Genomic DNA, 18,059 nt, shown 5'->3' on the forward strand with positions numbered 1-18,059 from the left:
CTTTTAAAATCCATGTGACAGAGTGTGAGTTCTCATCTTGAAATATACGTTGTGTCGATGAGCTTAACTACAAATTATTAAACATTTCTGGCAAAATGCCAAAAATTAAAAAGAAACACGTCCTGCGCTGTATCTGCAGGATCTATAATCAATCAATCGACTCGAAAATCGAAAATCAATCAACTTGAATGGAGCTCACCAACATGTAAAAAGCGTTTCTATTAATATTCAAGATATGAGAAAGAAGTTTGAAGACATTATGAAAGAAGCAGAGTTTTCAATATACAATTTTTGTATATTCACAAAAATACAAATACATTTATATACAAATTTTTGTATATAAAATAAATGGGACATAGAAACTAAATTTGAAAAATAGAAGAAAATAAAGACAAGAAAATATTGATGAGTTATGTGAGGATAACAGGCTTGAAAATTCCGAAATGTCTTTTAAAGTAACAGTTTTTTATGCTGCTCTCGACATTTTAAATACTCAGTTAAAATACAGAATGACTGGAATAACAAAAATCGCAATGATGTTTTCATTTTTTAAACTTAAATTTCCGTATTTGTCATTGTTAACAAATACGGAAATTATTAATAATGTTTCAAAAATACAGAAAAAATATAAATAAGACTTTGCTAATGTACTGGAAGTACAACTTTTATTATTTATAAATACTTTCAGAACAGATATCCAAAATTTGAAATCCGTTAAGGATTTAGCTAAATTAGCAATGGTAAAATACTATGACATGACAAGCAGTTAATCGAGAGTGCAATTAACTTGTATTGTATTTATCATTCATTATCTGTAACCAAAGCCACGAGAGAGAGGTCATTTTCAATAATAAAAACATATTTAAGAAACACTATGATACAAGATCGGTTGTTAAACCTATCACTATTGAGCATTGAAGTTGACATGGCTGTGAAAATGGACGTCCAGGTATTGATAAATAATTTTGCGGAAATGGAGGTTAGGAGACATAAATTTTAATAAAAAAGATTTTTGTCTTTATGATGAATTTCGGTCACCAGTGTTATAATTACACTTATTGAGGGGGGGATTAGAGAAGAACAGCAGTACGGGCTGAGGGAAAATTAAAAAGAAACAGGAAAAATCTTTAGCATTCATGTTTTTTTATAAAAAGGATGTATTCAAGTAGTTTAGTGTACCAAAAGGATTTTTAAAAGGACAACAAAAATATTACATATTTTCTACTAAAATTGTATATTCAAATAGTTTTCTTTATGAAGTTTATGATAAATATGTTTTATATTTAACAAATGTATCATTTACATCATAAAAGTTCTTATTTATTACTTGTATATTATTGCATAAATTATGTTTGTAAGTTGAGTAAATCACAGAGTACTATCTATTGATGTAATATTTTTTCTGTACGTTTATCAATTATCTTGTCTGTGAATATCAATTACCTATCACTCACACGCACGCACACAAAAAGTCTTAAATTACAGAAATAAAATCATCTGACGTCAAATACCCAGACTAAAGCAAATTTGCATTTCACCAGTTAGCAAAGGGGAAATATTTTCCTTTTTATTCTTTCTTCATATTACATAACTTTCAAATGGTTCCCTAAGAACGTGCTTTTATTTTTTAACAATTAATCCAGATGTGATAAAAATCATGAAAACATAGGCTCCAGGAATCCTTGATTTTTTTTTTTACTTTTCACGTTTTTTTCTTTAGTTTAATTTTTATTTTTAAGCACATTAAATTTATTGGTTTATGGACCCAGGAAATTATTTTGCATACGGGACCAAGAATTCTAGTTACACCCCTGTCTATAATGTATGTATATATGCATAGCTAGTATATGTGTAATGAGATGAACTACCAGTGCTCACACACTTTTCCGCCAGGCCGCTGCTGAACCCTTCATTAATTAATGACATAATCACACAAAGCTATGCATTTACACACAACTCGTGAACATAACAAGCAACCGGCACATTAGCGGGATTCGAACTTCGGACAGAACTACCAGTGCTCACACACTTTACCGCCAGGCCGCTGCTGAAATCTTCATTAATTAATTACATTTACACACAACTCGTGAACATAACAACCATCCCAATTATTCTACACTTATATAATAATTCTATAATTATTCACATTATTTAAGTGATATGATTCATTAGTGTAATTGTACTGGCTCGTATACACACGAGGAAAACCACGAAATTTCCAATGCAGCCAGGGCAATATGAAAGACAAAAAAATGTAACAAATAACCAACAATTAAAGGTTACCAATAATAGTGTACAACAGAGATGTATACCTCTCGCCAACTGAAAACAATTGTTAAATTCATTGGAAATGAATTTTCAAAATCAACAGACATGCGGTCTTTAAATTTTGTACATCCCAACTGTCTTCTCTCTTAAGCAGCAATATGACAAAACATTTAAAAGAAGAGCATATCTTTAGAATTTCCGATAGACAGTCTTGCGCCGAACAGTGTTGCCATTGCTCGCTTAGAAATCGTCGAGTTTCTTAATCAAAAACACATAAATGCTTTACAAAATGTTAAATAGTTAATAAAACAAATTACAAATTTGAGCTTTCAGATGCCCATATTCGGGTGGTGACGTACATATTCAAAATTTCATAGCTGTAGGTACCGTTGTTTTATCACAGTATCTGCATAAATGTTATGTACGTTAAACATATGTATATTTATGCTGATTCTTTATTATTAAATATCTTTAAATATAACACACAGTGATAATATTCGGTAGAAACAGTTCAACGCAAAATGCGAAAACAAAATTAATAGCCCTTCTGGGCTAACGCGCTTTGGGATAAAAACGCAAAAATAGAACATAACAGCTTTCATTGTCAGTGCTTAAAAAAAAAAAAAAAATCGATAGGCCTTATTTAATTTAATAAAATCGAAAAGTTGAGCAAGTTGCATATTTTTGAGAGGATAAATATGCCACGAAACCTTCAAAATCATTTTTTAGTTCATCACGCACGCATATCTGCACACAAAAATAACAATACCTATTATTCTTCTGCATCTCTGTTTAAAAATGTTTTAAAAAAACATATGTACCGAAAAACATTTATTTGTAAAGTAAAATATTTTTTTTTTCGAAAATATTTTAAATAAATTTTAAAAAGAAGATTTTTCGCGATCATATTTTGCCGCGGTTAAGCCCGTGCAGCTGTCTGTCTGTCTGTCAGGTACAGAAAAAAATCAGTACCTCGGTACTTACGTGGTTTGGACTTTGCCAAAGCTAAGTTTACTTTTAATCTATTTTCATCCATTACATTTTTTAATATTATTTTTCACTTGAAATTTGTTTTAATACTTTGTTTTCATAGATACATATCATTACTATTATTTTTATTTCCCCTTTTTTTTTTTTTTTTTTTTTTTTTTTTGTTTGTTTGTTTGTAACATTACTTTCTAGTTTGAACTTTTCACTTCTCTATCTTCCTATAATGAACTAATATTGTTTAATTAAACTTATAATTACTTTTCATCTTTATTAAACTTTTTTATTTCTGATAGTTTTGACTTTTGCATAATTGCCAAGTTTCTGAAATTTCTAACAATAAATTTCATTAAACTATTTCTGTCACTGTACTGACTTTTTTGAATATGGCTTCTTTGCATGAAAAACTGAAATATTTCTGTTTAATTAATGACATGCATTTAATTAATACAGAGGCAGCTGCACTCGAGTTTGCCACCGATGCTGGACTTCTTCCCAGAGAGGATGAGGCACCACCTTGCCCCAAGTGCCAGGCACCGATGAGAAGCAACAAGAGAAAGGAATCAAAGCTGGGATGGCGTTGGGTCTGCAGCCTGAGAAATCGCAACAACTGCTCTGGCATGATTAACCCCATTGAAAACACATTTTTCGAAGGTACAAAAATCCCGATAAGGGAAGCTTTAGTCATAACTGTGTACTTTGTTCTAGATCACAGTTTCAGCTACATAAATCAGCAGCTAAAGCTATGGAGGGAAAAGCAAAAATTACCAGTAATTGCAAATGAGACTATTGTTGACTTTTTATCATATTCTCGTGAGGTATGCGAAATTTTTGCCTCTCATCATAGCAGAATGTTAGGTGGTAAAGGAAAATCTATATTAATTGATGAAACATTTTTGACCCGCCGCAAGTACAACCGCGGCAGGGTAACCAAAAATATGACCATCGTAGTTTTAGGCATCTACTGTCGAGAAGACAAAGAAGGATTATTTTTCAAGGTTAAAGGAAAAAGCAAAAGCCATTTGTGGCCTTGCATTAAACGTCATGTTCACCCAGAAACCACCTTCATATACACTGACTCTGCTCCACAATATAAAAGGATAGAAAATTTATTTCCGGCAGCAACACATAAAACTACCAATCACAAGAAAGGTAAATATGTGTCTTTTTTTTAATGAGTGACATTTTTTTTTTCATCCTTAACATTCATTAATCCTTTATTTACAGGCGTATTCGTAGATCCCGATGATAAACAGAACACTATAAATGATCTTGAGGGTGAAAACAAACTTTTTAAGAGGTCTATAAAGAGCAAGAGAACAGATAATATTTGCACGCAGTATATGGCTCTACATTATTACAGGCGGTTCCGCTTGAAGCCCTTTACTTATGATGGAGAAAGACTTGCTCAGTTTCTACAGGACATTAAAGCTGTGTATCCAGGCCATGGAAAAGTCGGCCTTGAACTTAAAATGTTGGAGGAACCAACATCAGAAAGCGAAGGAATTGAGGACCTGATGCCTCCAAAGAAATCTGCCCGACAAGATGATGATATACCATTCATTCAGGAAGATGATGATAAATGGGGTAAAACCAACAAATATAACTTTATTTTTGACATAATTTATTTATTTACATATATATACATACAAAAATTGCATTTAAATATTAAATTACATACCATTATAATCTATGTGCTTATTTTTCAGAGTAAGGGAACACAGGCCAAGTTTTAAAACTGGAATAAATGATAAGAAAAGCATACAAGTAAATTGTTTACTATAATTTGTGTAAATGTTCAGATGGTCCATAAATTTTGATTTAATACCTTTTTGTTTTTCACTACATGAAATTGTTATTTTTTATTTCCTTTTAGAATTCAACCAAAAAAACAGAACCCAGAAAACAAAAGGATGGAAATGTTGCGAAAATGTTGCATATCTTTTACATAAAGAGGTAAATGTGTATTTCAGTTATTCTCAACTTTTATTTTGATGTGAGAGCTATTCTTTATATATTTTGTTATTCCTTCATTAAAATAAACTTTCTGTCACAGTTGCAGATCCAAAATGTCATGAAATACTATGACAGAGGTAAGGCAAAATTTTAACCATTCACAGCTTATGTTTCAAATTAGTGCTTCACTTTATTTTAATACTACTCCTTCAGTAAAAGCAACTGTAAAATTTATTTAGTTATTATTAGTATAAGTTTGTAAGGATCTTAAGTTTTACTAATGTTTATTTTATTTTAAATCTTTACTATCACTTCTTATTTTCTACTTTCGGTCAGAATTATAAGCGTTAAAGTATTTATGCAAAGTTTGTCTGGCGAACGCCAAGTACTTAAGTTGTGGCTTTTTGCCAAGCGAGAGAGAGGAAGCAGTGAGTCGAAGCAGGCCGCTTACCTTAGAAGTTTTACGCAGTTGCTGGTTGCCTTCCAGGCCAGAGGTTTTAATCCTCTTGATAAATTTTAAAAGTATTGTAGTGTTCACAGTTCTCTGTACTACATACGGCTTCCTGTTAATATAAGGCCAATCTTCCACGTCAATTATTTTAAAGTTAAATTAGAGTTTAGTTTTATTTTTGTACTTTTACGTTTTGACCAAAAGTAGCGGGTCTGTGTATTTCCGAAGTACGGAAGTTATTGTAAATAGAGAAAAATAAAGGGTTTTGTATACCCTTCTTGTGTATCCTGTCTACTTCCCCACAATTATTGAACATAGCTTTAGTAAGCTCTCTGTTCCGAGTCAGGTCCTTGCATGTTCCCGAAGAAAGTAAGACGGAACATCGAACCTGATAGTGGCGCCCAACAAAGAAGAATAACCATGGCCGAGTTTCAAGAAGAACCTGTGCTGCCTGCAGAAGCAACTCAGAATCCAGAAATGCCAGCTGCCGCCCTGGAAGGATTTGGTTACATCGTCCAGACCATGCGCGCTTCGATGAAACCAGAAGCAACATTTAATGGAAACTCACCGGTAACCAGTTTTTTTGAAAAATTGGATGACCACTTCATGCTCTACCCCGTGCACGAATTTCAAAAAGTTACCTTAGCTACCAGCGCTTTGAGGGGCCAAGCGCTTAATTGGTTCAAATGTATAGGCAGAAGTCTCTTGGGTCAAGCAGGAAGTCCCACCTATACTTACGAGAATTTCAAGACTGCCCTAGTAAAAGCCTTCCCTGTTGTAAGGGATCGTGCGAAATTAGAAACGGAACTTTTTAGTATATATCAACAAAGAATTAAAAACCTCTCAAGCTTTATTTTAAGAAAAATTCACGTCTTCAAACTCTTGTATGGAAACCGTCCGGATCCTGAGATAATTCAAGTGATTTTGCCGAGGTTACTGCCCCAAGTGCAAGACTTTATTGAATTAAGAAATCCGACTACACTGGAAAAGTTATTTGAGCTAGCAATCCAGTTTGAAAGTAGAAGAACGGCGGATGTTGAAAGAAGACGCCAATATCAACAGCGAAACCAATTTAATGCGCCAAGACTACAGCAAACTCAAGCACACGGCTACGGAAGCAAAGCAAATCAGTGGGCAAGGAAACCCGAGCATTCAAAAACAGCCAGCGAACGTCGACAGTTCAATAACAATCCAGGAAAAAAGTCTCAAGGCCAGTGGAAAAAGAAGGAAAGCACCACGGAAATGAAAAATATTTTAAACTAAAACGGATTTCTGCTGACGAGAGGGTGCGGAAATCCGAAGGCCAAGAAAACCCCTCTTCCTTCAAGTTAAATACAGTAATGGTGAAAAATTTGACTCTTCCGAAGATTGAAGTGTTGGTGAATATTATCCCAGCCACCGCTTTCTTGGATACAGGCGCGCAGTGTTCCTGTAGCGGCGCAAGGAGAAAAATGTAAGTGTATAGGTAAAGTACGACTGTATGTCCGTATCAAGGACGAACAAGTAAAGGTGATGTATTTTATAGTAAAGAATCTGCAAGCACATATAATATTAGGAATAGATTTTCTTTCAGACGCACAAGCTACGCTGGATTTTAATGAAGCGTCCCTTAAGCTGACAATGAAACCAGTTTGTGCAGAAAAGGCTGAACCGCCGATGTTAAATCTTGACCACCTGCCTAATGACGAGCAAGGAAGAATCCGACAAGTGGTAAGTGAATTTGCTTCGTTATTTAGTGATATTCCAGGATTTACTCAGGTTACTAACCATAGTATTGACACCGGAGATTCAATGCCAGTTCGCCATAAAGCATACCGGTATGATAAGAATAAGGAAAAAATTATAGAATGGCATATCACCGATATGCTACGTAAAAAGATCATAACGCCTATCTCAAGTAGTTATGCTAGCTCGGTGGTTTTACGTAAGAAAAATAATGACTATCCTTTGACACATCCAAAAAGGTGGCGTTTCGCGATTGATTACCGTAAATTAAACTCCATAACTAAATATCCGGTATATCCGTTACCTATTATTGAAGAAATTCTAAGGAACATAACGTCTACCAAATACATGACGACTTTAGACTTAACGACTGGTTATTTTCAAATAGGGGTTAGGCCTGAGGACGTGCCTAAGACTGCTTTTATAACCAAGTCTGGCACTTATGCATTTTTGCGTATGCCGTTCGGCCTTTCAGGGGCCCCGGCAACATTTCAGCGATGTATGGACATTGTCTTAAGACCTGTTCTTGGAAAGTCCACATTTATCTATTTAGACGATATCATTATTACTAGTGATAATCTCGACCAACATGTACAGGATTTAAGACAGGTGTTTTCTTTATTAAATGAGGCCGGTCTAAAAGTTAATGTTGAAAAGTGCAAATTTGCAGCCCCTGAATTAAAATATTTAGGTTACAAGATATCTCAGAAAGGAATAGAGACAGACGAATCAAAAATAATTGCTGTACAAATGTATCCGACTCCAAACACGGCAAAGAAGCTCTCTTCTTTTCTAGGACTTTGTTCATATTATAGGTCCTTTATAAAAGATTTTGCAGCTATCGCTGAGCCATTGTTAAAATTAAAAAGGAAAAAGGCAAGATTCTCATGGACAGCCGAAGCCAATAGTGCTTTCGAAAAATTAAAACAAGCATTAACGCAAGCCCCTGTGTTGAAATTTCCTGAAAAGGATGAGAATTTAGAAATTTCAGCGGATGCTTCGGATTATGCGGTAGGAGCGGTACTTTCGCAAAATCAGCAGCCCGTAGCATTTTTTAGCCGAACTTTAAATCAAACACAAAGAAACTATTCCGCGACCGAGAGAGAGGCACTTGCAGTTCTGTTAGCAGTGCAAAAGTTCCGAGTCTATTTTGGAAAGGCACCAATAACAGTGTACTCTGATCATGCGGCGGTAACTAGATTGTACTCAGGGAAAAACTTATCCCCAAGGTTAATAAGATGGGCACTCAAGCTACAAGAATATAATCTGGTAATCAAGCATACCCCCGGAAAGGAAAATATCGTAGCAGATGCCCTATCAAGAATTAAAATAGATGAACAAGGTAATACTGTAAAGGTGGCAATGCTCACAGCATGTACAATAAATTCCCGAGAAACTCTAATAACCGAACTGGGTAAAGATCCTGAGTTTGGAAGCATTTATGAGTATTTAAAGGATCCTGAAAATTTTAGCCACCAAGATATTGTGGCGATAAGAAATAGGGCGACCCATTACGAACTAATAGATGGTCTATTATTTTATACAAAAACTACAAATTCCAACAACGAATTTCGACCTGTTATCCCAGCTAGTCTTAGATTAAATATCCTGCAGGAGCTCCATGACAGCCCTTTAGCTACTCATGCTGGTATTCAAAAAACTATCCAACGCGTATGCGAGGCAGTCTATTTTCCTGAACTGCAAAAGTTAACAAGGGCGTATGTCCAGTCCTGCCCAACATGTCAAGCAGTTAATGATATTAATTTCCGCCCGGCCGGGTTTCTAAATAGTATTAAATCCGAATTTCCAAATGAAATAATTGGCATCGATTTATTGGGCCCTTTCCCAAAAAGTCAGTTAAATAAAAGTCGCTATCTCCTTGTTATGGTTGATCATTTTAGTAAATGGACCGAAATTGTTCCCTTAAAACGAGCCTCCGCGAAATTAGTTACTGATTCTATTTTAAATAAATATATTTTAAAATACGGGGCGCCCCTAAAAGTTATATCGGATAATGGTCCTCAATTTGTAAGTAATATATTTGAAGACGTGCTAAAAACTGGGCATACGTCATTTAAAAATGGTCCCGTATCGGCCGCAATCAAATATAGCGGAACGGGTCAATAGAAATATAGTGAAAATTATCCGTAGTTATGTTAAAAATTTTCATAAAAGCTGGGATAACTATGTCAATGAATTTGCTTTCGCCCTTAGGACCGCAAAACATGATACAACGGGCAAAACTCCTGCTGAGTTATTTTTAGGCAGAAAGATTATAACGCCGTTAGATAAATTATTTTATGTGCAACAAAGAGCCCCAGAATTTAAAATGGGTGATATAGAAAAACTAATAAAAGTAGCAAAAAAAAAATACGGAAGTAGCACAAAGAAAACAGAAGCTCTATTATGATTTGAAACGACGGGGAGTAACTTATAAAGTAGGGGATGAAGTTTTAAAAATTAAGCATTCACTTTCTTCAGCACCAGAAGATAAAACTGCCAAATTTTTTCCACGATTTGAAGGACCATATGTTATAGAAAAAATAACTCACGCTGTAGTAGTGTTAAAAGCCAGAAATGGTGAAACCTGCTCCGCAAACATTCATCAAATGAAACCCTACTATGATCGTAATAAAATGCAAATATTTTCAGATCTTTTGCAGGATCCGGCACGGCAGACACCGCAGGCACAAGCTCCACAGGTGGAAAAATGACAAGTACAAGGGCAAGCCATTAAGAGGCAGGAGCAAGTGAAAAGAAAGTTTCCCCGCGGAAAAATTGAAGGTAGCAAGAAAAAGAAGGCGTTCCACCGTGCAGAAAAGAGAGTTCACGAACACCCCCAGAAGGAAGAAGGGAGAAGGACGACGTATGCGTCAAGACCAGCTGCCATCAAACGACCAAGACCACAGGCAGAAGCGAAAAAGAAGGTATTCAAGGGTGACCGAACTGGAGAAAAAAGAAAGCATCTAGAGGAAGGCACTGAAGGGTGAGCCCGTACAAGAAGGAGGATAAATCAAACAACTATCTGCACTACCTTTAAGGACTGGGCCCAGAAAAGAATGTCCGAATATCACAAAGATAAGTAAAATTTTATGTTACTTTGCAAACTTAAGTTAATCTTTCATTCTTACTGCAAGTGGCAGATTTCAAGAAGTTTTACCTCATGCGAGGTCTACCTTTATCGCCAAAAGGGCGAGAAATGAGTTGTTACCGATTTTGGTATTATGTTTTTCAATTACTCGCGCGTAAAACTAAAGTTGATGTATAATAGCGTTGTGTAAAGACTTAAATATTGTAAAAAGTTATTGTATAAATATTATTTAAAACATTCTGGCAAGAAAGAAGTTGTAGTCTGAAAGACTTTTTGAAATGTATTATTTCAATGTAGAAAGAATTGGCACTTGCTTTGAAAAGAATAGAAGTTAACAATGTACTACTAATGTATGTTTTCAAATGTATAAAATTAACGGCATGTTAATATGTTCTTATATACAATGTGAACTGTTATTTTAAATGTTAAGAAATACCGTGATATGGTAAAAGTGAAAGTAATGTTAAATTTATTTTTTCTTCGTGTGACTGTAAAAAGACTAAATCATGGTGAATATGTGTTAAAGGTTGAATGATGTAGTTAGGCTCTCTGACGCTACACTTCAGAGTTAGCCACTTTCAGAATAGTACCTCAGGGTTTAGAGTTGAAATTAGGGTGTGTTACGAGGTCTTGGTATGTTGAATTTTAACACGTTAGTGTTTTGATTGTAGGAGGAAGTGTTGAACACATAGACATAAACACATTCGTGTTTGGTGTTCTTTTACAACACATGTCAGAGAACACGGGGAGAGATAATTAAAATAATCATGAATGAAATAAGAATGTTAAGAGAAATATAATTATACATGTTACCTGCCATTTCATTTTGTAACATTTAATTAAACTAGTTTTCCTTCCAGATCTCTGGAAGGAACCAGATTTGAATAAAAGCTCCTGTTTAGATGCAGTACAGATGAAAAAAAATTGTGTGTCCTGGGAGCTGCTATTGTAAAAACAAATTTCTTTCTTTTAAATTTCTAGTTTGTAGCGAAAAATGTTTGTAAAAGATTGGCCTCGCGTTAGATTCTAGAGCTAAAAGTTTTCAACAAGGTCGTTTTAGACCTCAGTTTTAAACTAATTAACTCTGGCGGGAAGTATGTAAGGATCTTAAGTTTTACTAACGTTTATTTTATTTTAAATCTTTACTATCACTTCTTATTTTCTACTTCCGGCCAGAATTATAAGCGTTAAAATATTTGTGCAAAATTTGTCTGGCGAACGCCAAGTATTTAAGTTGTGGCTTTTTGCCAAGCGAGAGAGAGGAAGCAGTGAGTCGAAGCAGGCCGCTTACCTTAGAAGTTTTACGCAGTTGCTGGTTGCCTTCCAGGCCAGAGGTTTTAATCCTCTTGATAAATTTTAAACGTATTGTAGTGTTCACAGTTCTCTGTACTACATACGGCTTCCTGTTAATATAAGGCCAATCTTCCACGTTTATTATTTTAAAGTTAAATTAGAATTTAGTTCTATTTTTATATTTTTACGTTAGACCCCAAGTAGCGGGTCTGTGTATTCCGAAGTACGGAAATTATTGTAAATAGAGAAAAATAAAGGGTTTTGTATACCCTTCTTGTGTATCCTGTCTACTTCCCACAGTTTTGAACATAGCTTTAGTAAGCTCTCTGTTCCGAGTCAGGTCCTTGCATGTTCCCGAAGAAAGTAAGACGGAACATTGAACCTGATAAGTTTACCTACTTATTTTTCAGTAAAAAAAACTTTATTGCAAATTAGGTAATCCAAAAAAAATAAATAAAAGAAAGAAGAAAACTAATTTTGACAGATAAATTGACAAACATAGAGGTGAGTTGATTAATTTAAAGGTTTCCAGCCTACTTCTTACCAGAAAACATCTTATTGTTAAGGATAATTTATCACCCCTTTCAGGTAAAGAATATTGCAGAAATGATAAATGAATCATGGAAAGAAATGAATCTTCAGTCAGAAAATATACAGGTGAATTCATAATTTTAATGTTTCCAGCCTGTTTATTTTAATTATGTATTTTCATACTACGTTTATTATTTTAATTTTACCGTTTATTTATTATTTTAAATATAAGGATTCAATCTTACATTATTAACTTCTTAAACTTGCCACCCTTTTGTGGTGATTGTGTATTTTTGTACTATGTTCAATTATTATTTTCTAGTTAAAAAGAGTATGTAGTTAACAAAAGATTAAAACTAAACAACAGAAAGAACACTTTTAGAAAAAATATTAAAACATTTAATAAAAGTGTTTATATATACGCTAACTTATGTTTTCATTATCGTAACCTTGTTTAGTTATCTTGTATTTTGAATATGCATAATATGGATATTTTGTTTAGGGACTTCAAAAATAACATTTTGCTGCCACTTAGACGAGGGAAGAAGCAGATGGAGAAATCAACTCGGATGACAAACCCAGTACCTGGGGGTATAGCCAGGTTTTTCTTTCAAGAAACACGTCCGAGTTGAAACGACTGATGCGGGCCACACCTGAAAGCGAAGGAACTGAGCAACTGCTGCCACCACAGGAAATCTCGACGATCATGAAATTTAAAATCTTGTTTATTTATGTCGTATTCTGAACATATATAACATGGATATTTTCTCTACAAAAAACTCCAAATAGTGAACTGCCAAGTAATACTGCTGAAAAATGCAAAGTATGGTGCTGAATGGTAAGTAATATAAAATATATGTGTACACATTAAAATTAGAGGATTATGGCTCCTGGCGAAACCTCGTAAAAAAAACGCATCAGGATTCCTACCTCCTAGTCTTACACGTACTAGCTTAAAAATTGGGATTATTTGTAACTATTTTGTTTCACTAATATCATTAATCACATTTCTTACTGTTTCTAATTTTTTTATCAAATTTAGATTTAATTAAAAATCACTTTAACCTGCATGTAACGTCAAGTAATGTGAAAATAGATAGTGCCTATTTTTTAAACGAAATTATATGATAATACCCGCATAAATATTTTTTATAAATAATTGATTTAAATATAATTATAAAAACTCTAATTTACAAAATTTGGTAATGCTTCAATTAAAATGAATAGTCAAAAAGCAGAAGAAAAGATTTTTCTTTTTTTAAGTACGTGTAAGTCTTAAGGTGAATCATTTCTAATTTCAAAATGCTTGTAAAAATTGTTCTTTTTCAGATCTGATGAACAGGCCTCGATCTATAAGAGTGGACTTCAGTGAAACGAAGCATTGGATTTTAACAAGGAATGAATCTATAACAGTTTTTCTTGTGAAAAAATGAAATTTTATAAGTTATCGGCAGAGTCATAGTTACTGTTTTCAGCGCCCAGGGACAACTGAAGATTTTGTGCCCCTCCCGACTACTGGCCAAAAATGGAAAACATTCAACTCTAAAAATTCGTAACATCATTTTGGCTTCCCTTGGATGATGTGCCCACGGACATATGCCCCCTTTCCAGCCCTGGTTATCATATACACAGTTACTTGTGAACTTGTTGACTGTGAGAAACTGGATACATATTTTCTTGCAAAACTGTGAGAAACAAGATAAAAATTTTCTTGTGAAAAGATGAAACTGTGAGAACCTGGATAAAAATATTCTTGTGAAAAGGTGAAACTGTGATAACCTGGATAAAAATTTTCTTGTTAAAAAGTGAAATTTTTATATAAATATAAATAACATAATTTAAGAAGACAAAGATTGTACAAGCAATATCATCTAGGGGTAAGTACCTTCATTTTGCAATATATGTTTACATTGATAAATTAAAAAATATGAAATTCTAGCATATTGAAACATAAGTTAAGAAATGTATGTTTAAATTGATTAATTAAAAAAGGTGAAATTCTTACATATTGAAACAAAAGTTAAAAAATATATGTTTAAATTTATTAATTAAAAGAGTTGAAATTCTAACACAGGGAAAAATAGAAAATATATGTTCAAATTGATTAATTAATAAAAAAAAAATGAGTGCTATATACTGAAAAATAAGTTTCTTAAAAAGAACTTAGCATATATTACAAATAGCTTAATAAATGTTCTAATTTTTCATTTCTCGTCCATATATATCATGTTTAACTATCATACACTTAACTGCATAACATAATTAATTTAAATATAAATTCATTATTAATTTAAATGCCAAATAATATAATGCCGAAATTACATGCAAGTCAAATTTTTAGGTTGGAAGCTTTCTTTTAAATCGATTGTTTACAGTTTGAGCCTAAGTACTTCTACGCTCTATAGCGTTTCATGCAAAACATTTCACTCGTTAAAGTACACGTTAATTAAAATTTCTTGTTCTATTACTTTAGACTGAATTACAATTAGGAAGTTATCATATCATGCTTAGTAATATAACATTAACTATGTTGTACAACATTGAAGAAATAGGGAATGTCAGGCGTCATCATGTCAACATGAACAAGGGTAAGTTCAATTTTTCCTTTTGGTTGTTCAGAATTGTTTTCCCTGTCCACTTCCCTCGGATAGGGAAAACAATATTTGGCCGCCATCTTGGATTTCGAAATGCGCTTTTTGGCGCATTTCTGAAATCCAAGATGGCGGCCAAGACTCGCCAAATTCAGCCAAGAGCCGGGTATCCGAAATGAGCCGAAATCAGCTTTAATAATGCATCTAGTTGAACATGCTTAGCCAGAAACATTAACATATTAACTTCAGCCGAGCTAGAGTGTGTAATATTAATACCAAAAGCCTAACATTCTATGTACACTTATTGTAAGCAATTCTAGTATTATTCTGTTATTTGTAGCGAAATTAAAAATTGCAGCAAGAAGCAGTAGCTTTTGCTGTGATGGTTGTTTTGTTATTCAGCCCAGTTAATGTTCTCTTGCCTGTTGGGTGTGATGTGGCTATTCTCATTCTTGATTGTAAGGTAAAATTAAAATTTATAATCCATTATTTGCTTAAATGAATAGGTTTTCAATTGTAATTATTTATGTTAATTCATTTTTTTAAAGCAAACTGGTAAATGCGATCTGGCGATCTTTTTTCCCTGAATTTCTGCATGTATAGGTTAGTAAAAACTATATTTGTAATTATTTAATTTCGGTAAAAAATGTGTATTAAATGTATATAATTTGTGTGTATTATTAAATTTCAAAATGTAGTTGCAGATTAAATAATTACATGGTTCTGCTCGATTCAGGGTAAGAAATGAATATGGTGTACTTCAAAGGTATTCTTTCAATGCTGTGCGCATAACTCTGTTTTCTTATTCAAACATAATTGTATGGTGTGGCAGTGATATTGATGTGCCTTTTGTTGTTGTTGTTGTTGTTGTTGCTGCTTATGTACTTATTTACACAAATTTCTTATTACATTCTGTGAACAAATTTATAATTTTGTTGTTATTATTAGATGAGCATTGGTGCTAAATGTCTAGCTGAACAAATTAATATTTTTCTTAATATCAGCGAATATTTCAGTTATGTGTTCATTTGGCAGCATTTACTGCAAACCAGTTTTAATGTTGCTTCTACTTAACCAGAAACATTAACATCGAAGTTGAGCCAAAGTATGTTTTGCCAAGAAGCTAATGTCTGCTATTTTTTATGAGATTCTGGCCATGTCTAACCATATGCTTTTGCAGTGCCTTTCTTATTTTTTTGTCTACCATGGTCCATATGATTTGTTTTTAGGATTACAGTATTTTTAAATTGTTAAACTTGTATTCATCTTCAAACATGTCTTTTCACAACAGCAATATGGTAAAACTAGATATTACGGTCCAGATTGGCGAGTTTTAAAAAAATTGCCAAGTCGCCAAATCGATTGTTTTCGTGTGTTTTAGAAAATCACTGACTCATCATATCGCCGGTTACAAATTTGAATTAATTCTGTAAACATGCAAAAATATCTAAAACAGGACTTCAAGAAAAACAATGAAAAATCACCGACTGCTTGGTGCGTTTTTAAGAATTACACATCCTCGGTATCCATGTACACATCGACCAATTTTTTACTTGAAGAAACATCTTAGAATTGCACAACTGCAGAGTCGTAGGCGAGAAGTTGAGTATGCAGCTGAAATCATAGAATGAATGTCAGTTTGAGTTTGCTTCACTGTGTTTCAACAGTTCTTGTGTTAAGTTGGCATTAAGGTAAAAAATTACAAGAAGAAAGGTTCAATGTAACCTTTGTATGTATTTATGGGATTTTGTCTTTGTAAGTAAGACAATGATTACCACATCAACAAATACATTTTAAACTATAGGAAAGCTCATTCTAATTAATTTATTGAAAAAAGTGGAAAATGAGGGAAATATTTTTAATAAATTTCAGCACTGTAAAGTGGGGCAGGAATATAGTAATCCATCATTGGCAGGTCTTCGATAAAGCAACATGCATCATAATAGCCATCTTTATGACTAAAGGTAAGAATCAGCCACAGTGCAAAAAAAAAAAAAAAAATCCCTATTCTGATTTGACATTCAAAGTTAAAATATGCATCAGATGATTGTATAGTTCATTAATGCCATATATTTTGTTAATTTCACAAAACTGGATCAAATTATTTCGTAACAGTAGTATATAAATTTCATAAAGTTGCCAGCTGGAATGTCCTCTGGAGCAGGATTTTTAATTTTCTTTTCTGTTTCAAGGGCAAACTTGCTAGCAAATTCCAATCTGTGTAATTATGTCATATATTAACCCATTAAATGCTGTGGTGCTCATTTGGTTATCATAAACAGTCAAAAGTCTTTAATTTGGACTCTTCGGCGATTTCAGATTATCGGTTTTTTTGTATTATAGCTCATCAGTTTAAATCTTTTAAGATGGCATGGAGAAATTATAAAATTAAAAATATAAAATAAAGAGCAATTATGATCTAAAGGGTATCAAAATTTACAAAAAAAAGTTTAATATTTATTTGTTTACTTTAATAAACTTTTCTTTCAACATGCGCATGCGTAAAGCATACATTACGCATAGTTCAAATTAGAAAATTGCAACCAGAAAACTATTTCATGTGTATTCGTGATATTTATAATGATGAATTTGATTTAAATCATATCAAAGACGGAGTACATCGAGATGAAATACTGCATTTAGTGAGGAATTATAAGCCGAATAAAATAAAAACATCTGCCCTGAAGATGAGGATAGTGCTGACAGATCAACTTCCAGTTCATTGTGTGCTGCAACGCTCCCCCTCCTCTCCCGCAGAGCAGCGCGAAATTGATAAACAGATTTCGGAATGGTTAGAGAAACAAATCACCTCTCTGTCACTTTCTTCATGCCTTTAACCATTTTTTGCAGCAATTCCACTTTTTGTTTCATGGACATCAAAACATGCTTTCGCTTGTAAATCCTTTGATATCTCCAGAATCGGAAACTCTTTTTGACATAATCGAAGTTCAAGCTTCCTTTTTATAAAATTGCTCTAACAGTCTGCAAAAAATAATAAGCCGGATCCAATTAGAAGAATAAGGAACGACGCGATCTGCAACATTAACTGAAATAGATAATTTTAGCTTAGCTTATACCGTCCATTATACATTAAACGCATATGCGCATGCGTTTAAACATGTGCAGAAAGTTTGTAGCTTTGAGGTCCGGATTATAGATCATTCCA

At 33.5% G+C, this 18,059-nt stretch overlaps 1 protein-coding gene and 1 long non-coding RNA gene across 10 annotated transcripts in view; both read left to right on the forward strand.

The window, feature by feature from the left end:
- Window positions 1-18,059, forward strand: part of LOC146992863 (uncharacterized) — a 47,699-nt gene that overhangs the window by 26,156 nt on the left and 3,484 nt on the right. The window contains exon 3 of one of the 8 annotated variants that reach the window (XR_015039235.1): window positions 13,632-14,501. The exons of the other annotated variants lie outside the window; for them this stretch is intronic. This is a non-coding gene — a long non-coding RNA (uncharacterized LOC146992863). Of the gene's footprint in view, window positions 1-13,631; window positions 14,502-18,059 lie in introns of those variants that run through there. 8 annotated transcript variants of the gene reach the window in all.
- On the forward strand, window positions 3,447-5,309 carry LOC146992864 (uncharacterized). 2 transcript variants are annotated; one of them, XM_085809303.1, is made up of 3 exons: window positions 3,447-4,407; window positions 4,483-5,022; window positions 5,132-5,309. In XM_085809303.1, the coding sequence occupies exons 1-2, from the start codon at window positions 3,642-3,644 to the stop codon at window positions 4,989-4,991; spliced, it is 1,275 nt and encodes a 424-aa protein (XP_085665429.1). In that variant the 5' UTR covers window positions 3,447-3,641; the 3' UTR covers window positions 4,992-5,022; window positions 5,132-5,309. The 2 variants fall into 2 exon arrangements, with proteins under 2 accessions (XP_085665429.1, XP_085665428.1); XM_085809302.1 differs by lacking the exon at window positions 5,132-5,309 and having other exon boundaries at window positions 4,483-5,125.

Source organism: Stegodyphus dumicola, chromosome X2 (genome assembly GCF_044657685.1).
Source record: "Stegodyphus dumicola isolate Sdum_Otavi_A_Nest chromosome X2, ASM4465768v1".
In the NCBI taxonomy this organism is placed as follows: domain Eukaryota; kingdom Metazoa; phylum Arthropoda; class Arachnida; order Araneae; family Eresidae; genus Stegodyphus; species Stegodyphus dumicola.

Coding starts and splice junctions, on each gene's coding strand:
- LOC146992864 (XM_085809303.1), top strand. CDS start 3,642: ATGGCTTCTTTGCATGAAAAACTGAAATATTTCTGTTTAATTAATGAC. Junction 4,408..4,482: donor AACTACCAATCACAAGAAAG/GTAAATATGTGT, acceptor CTTTATTTACAG/GCGTATTCGTAGATCCCGAT.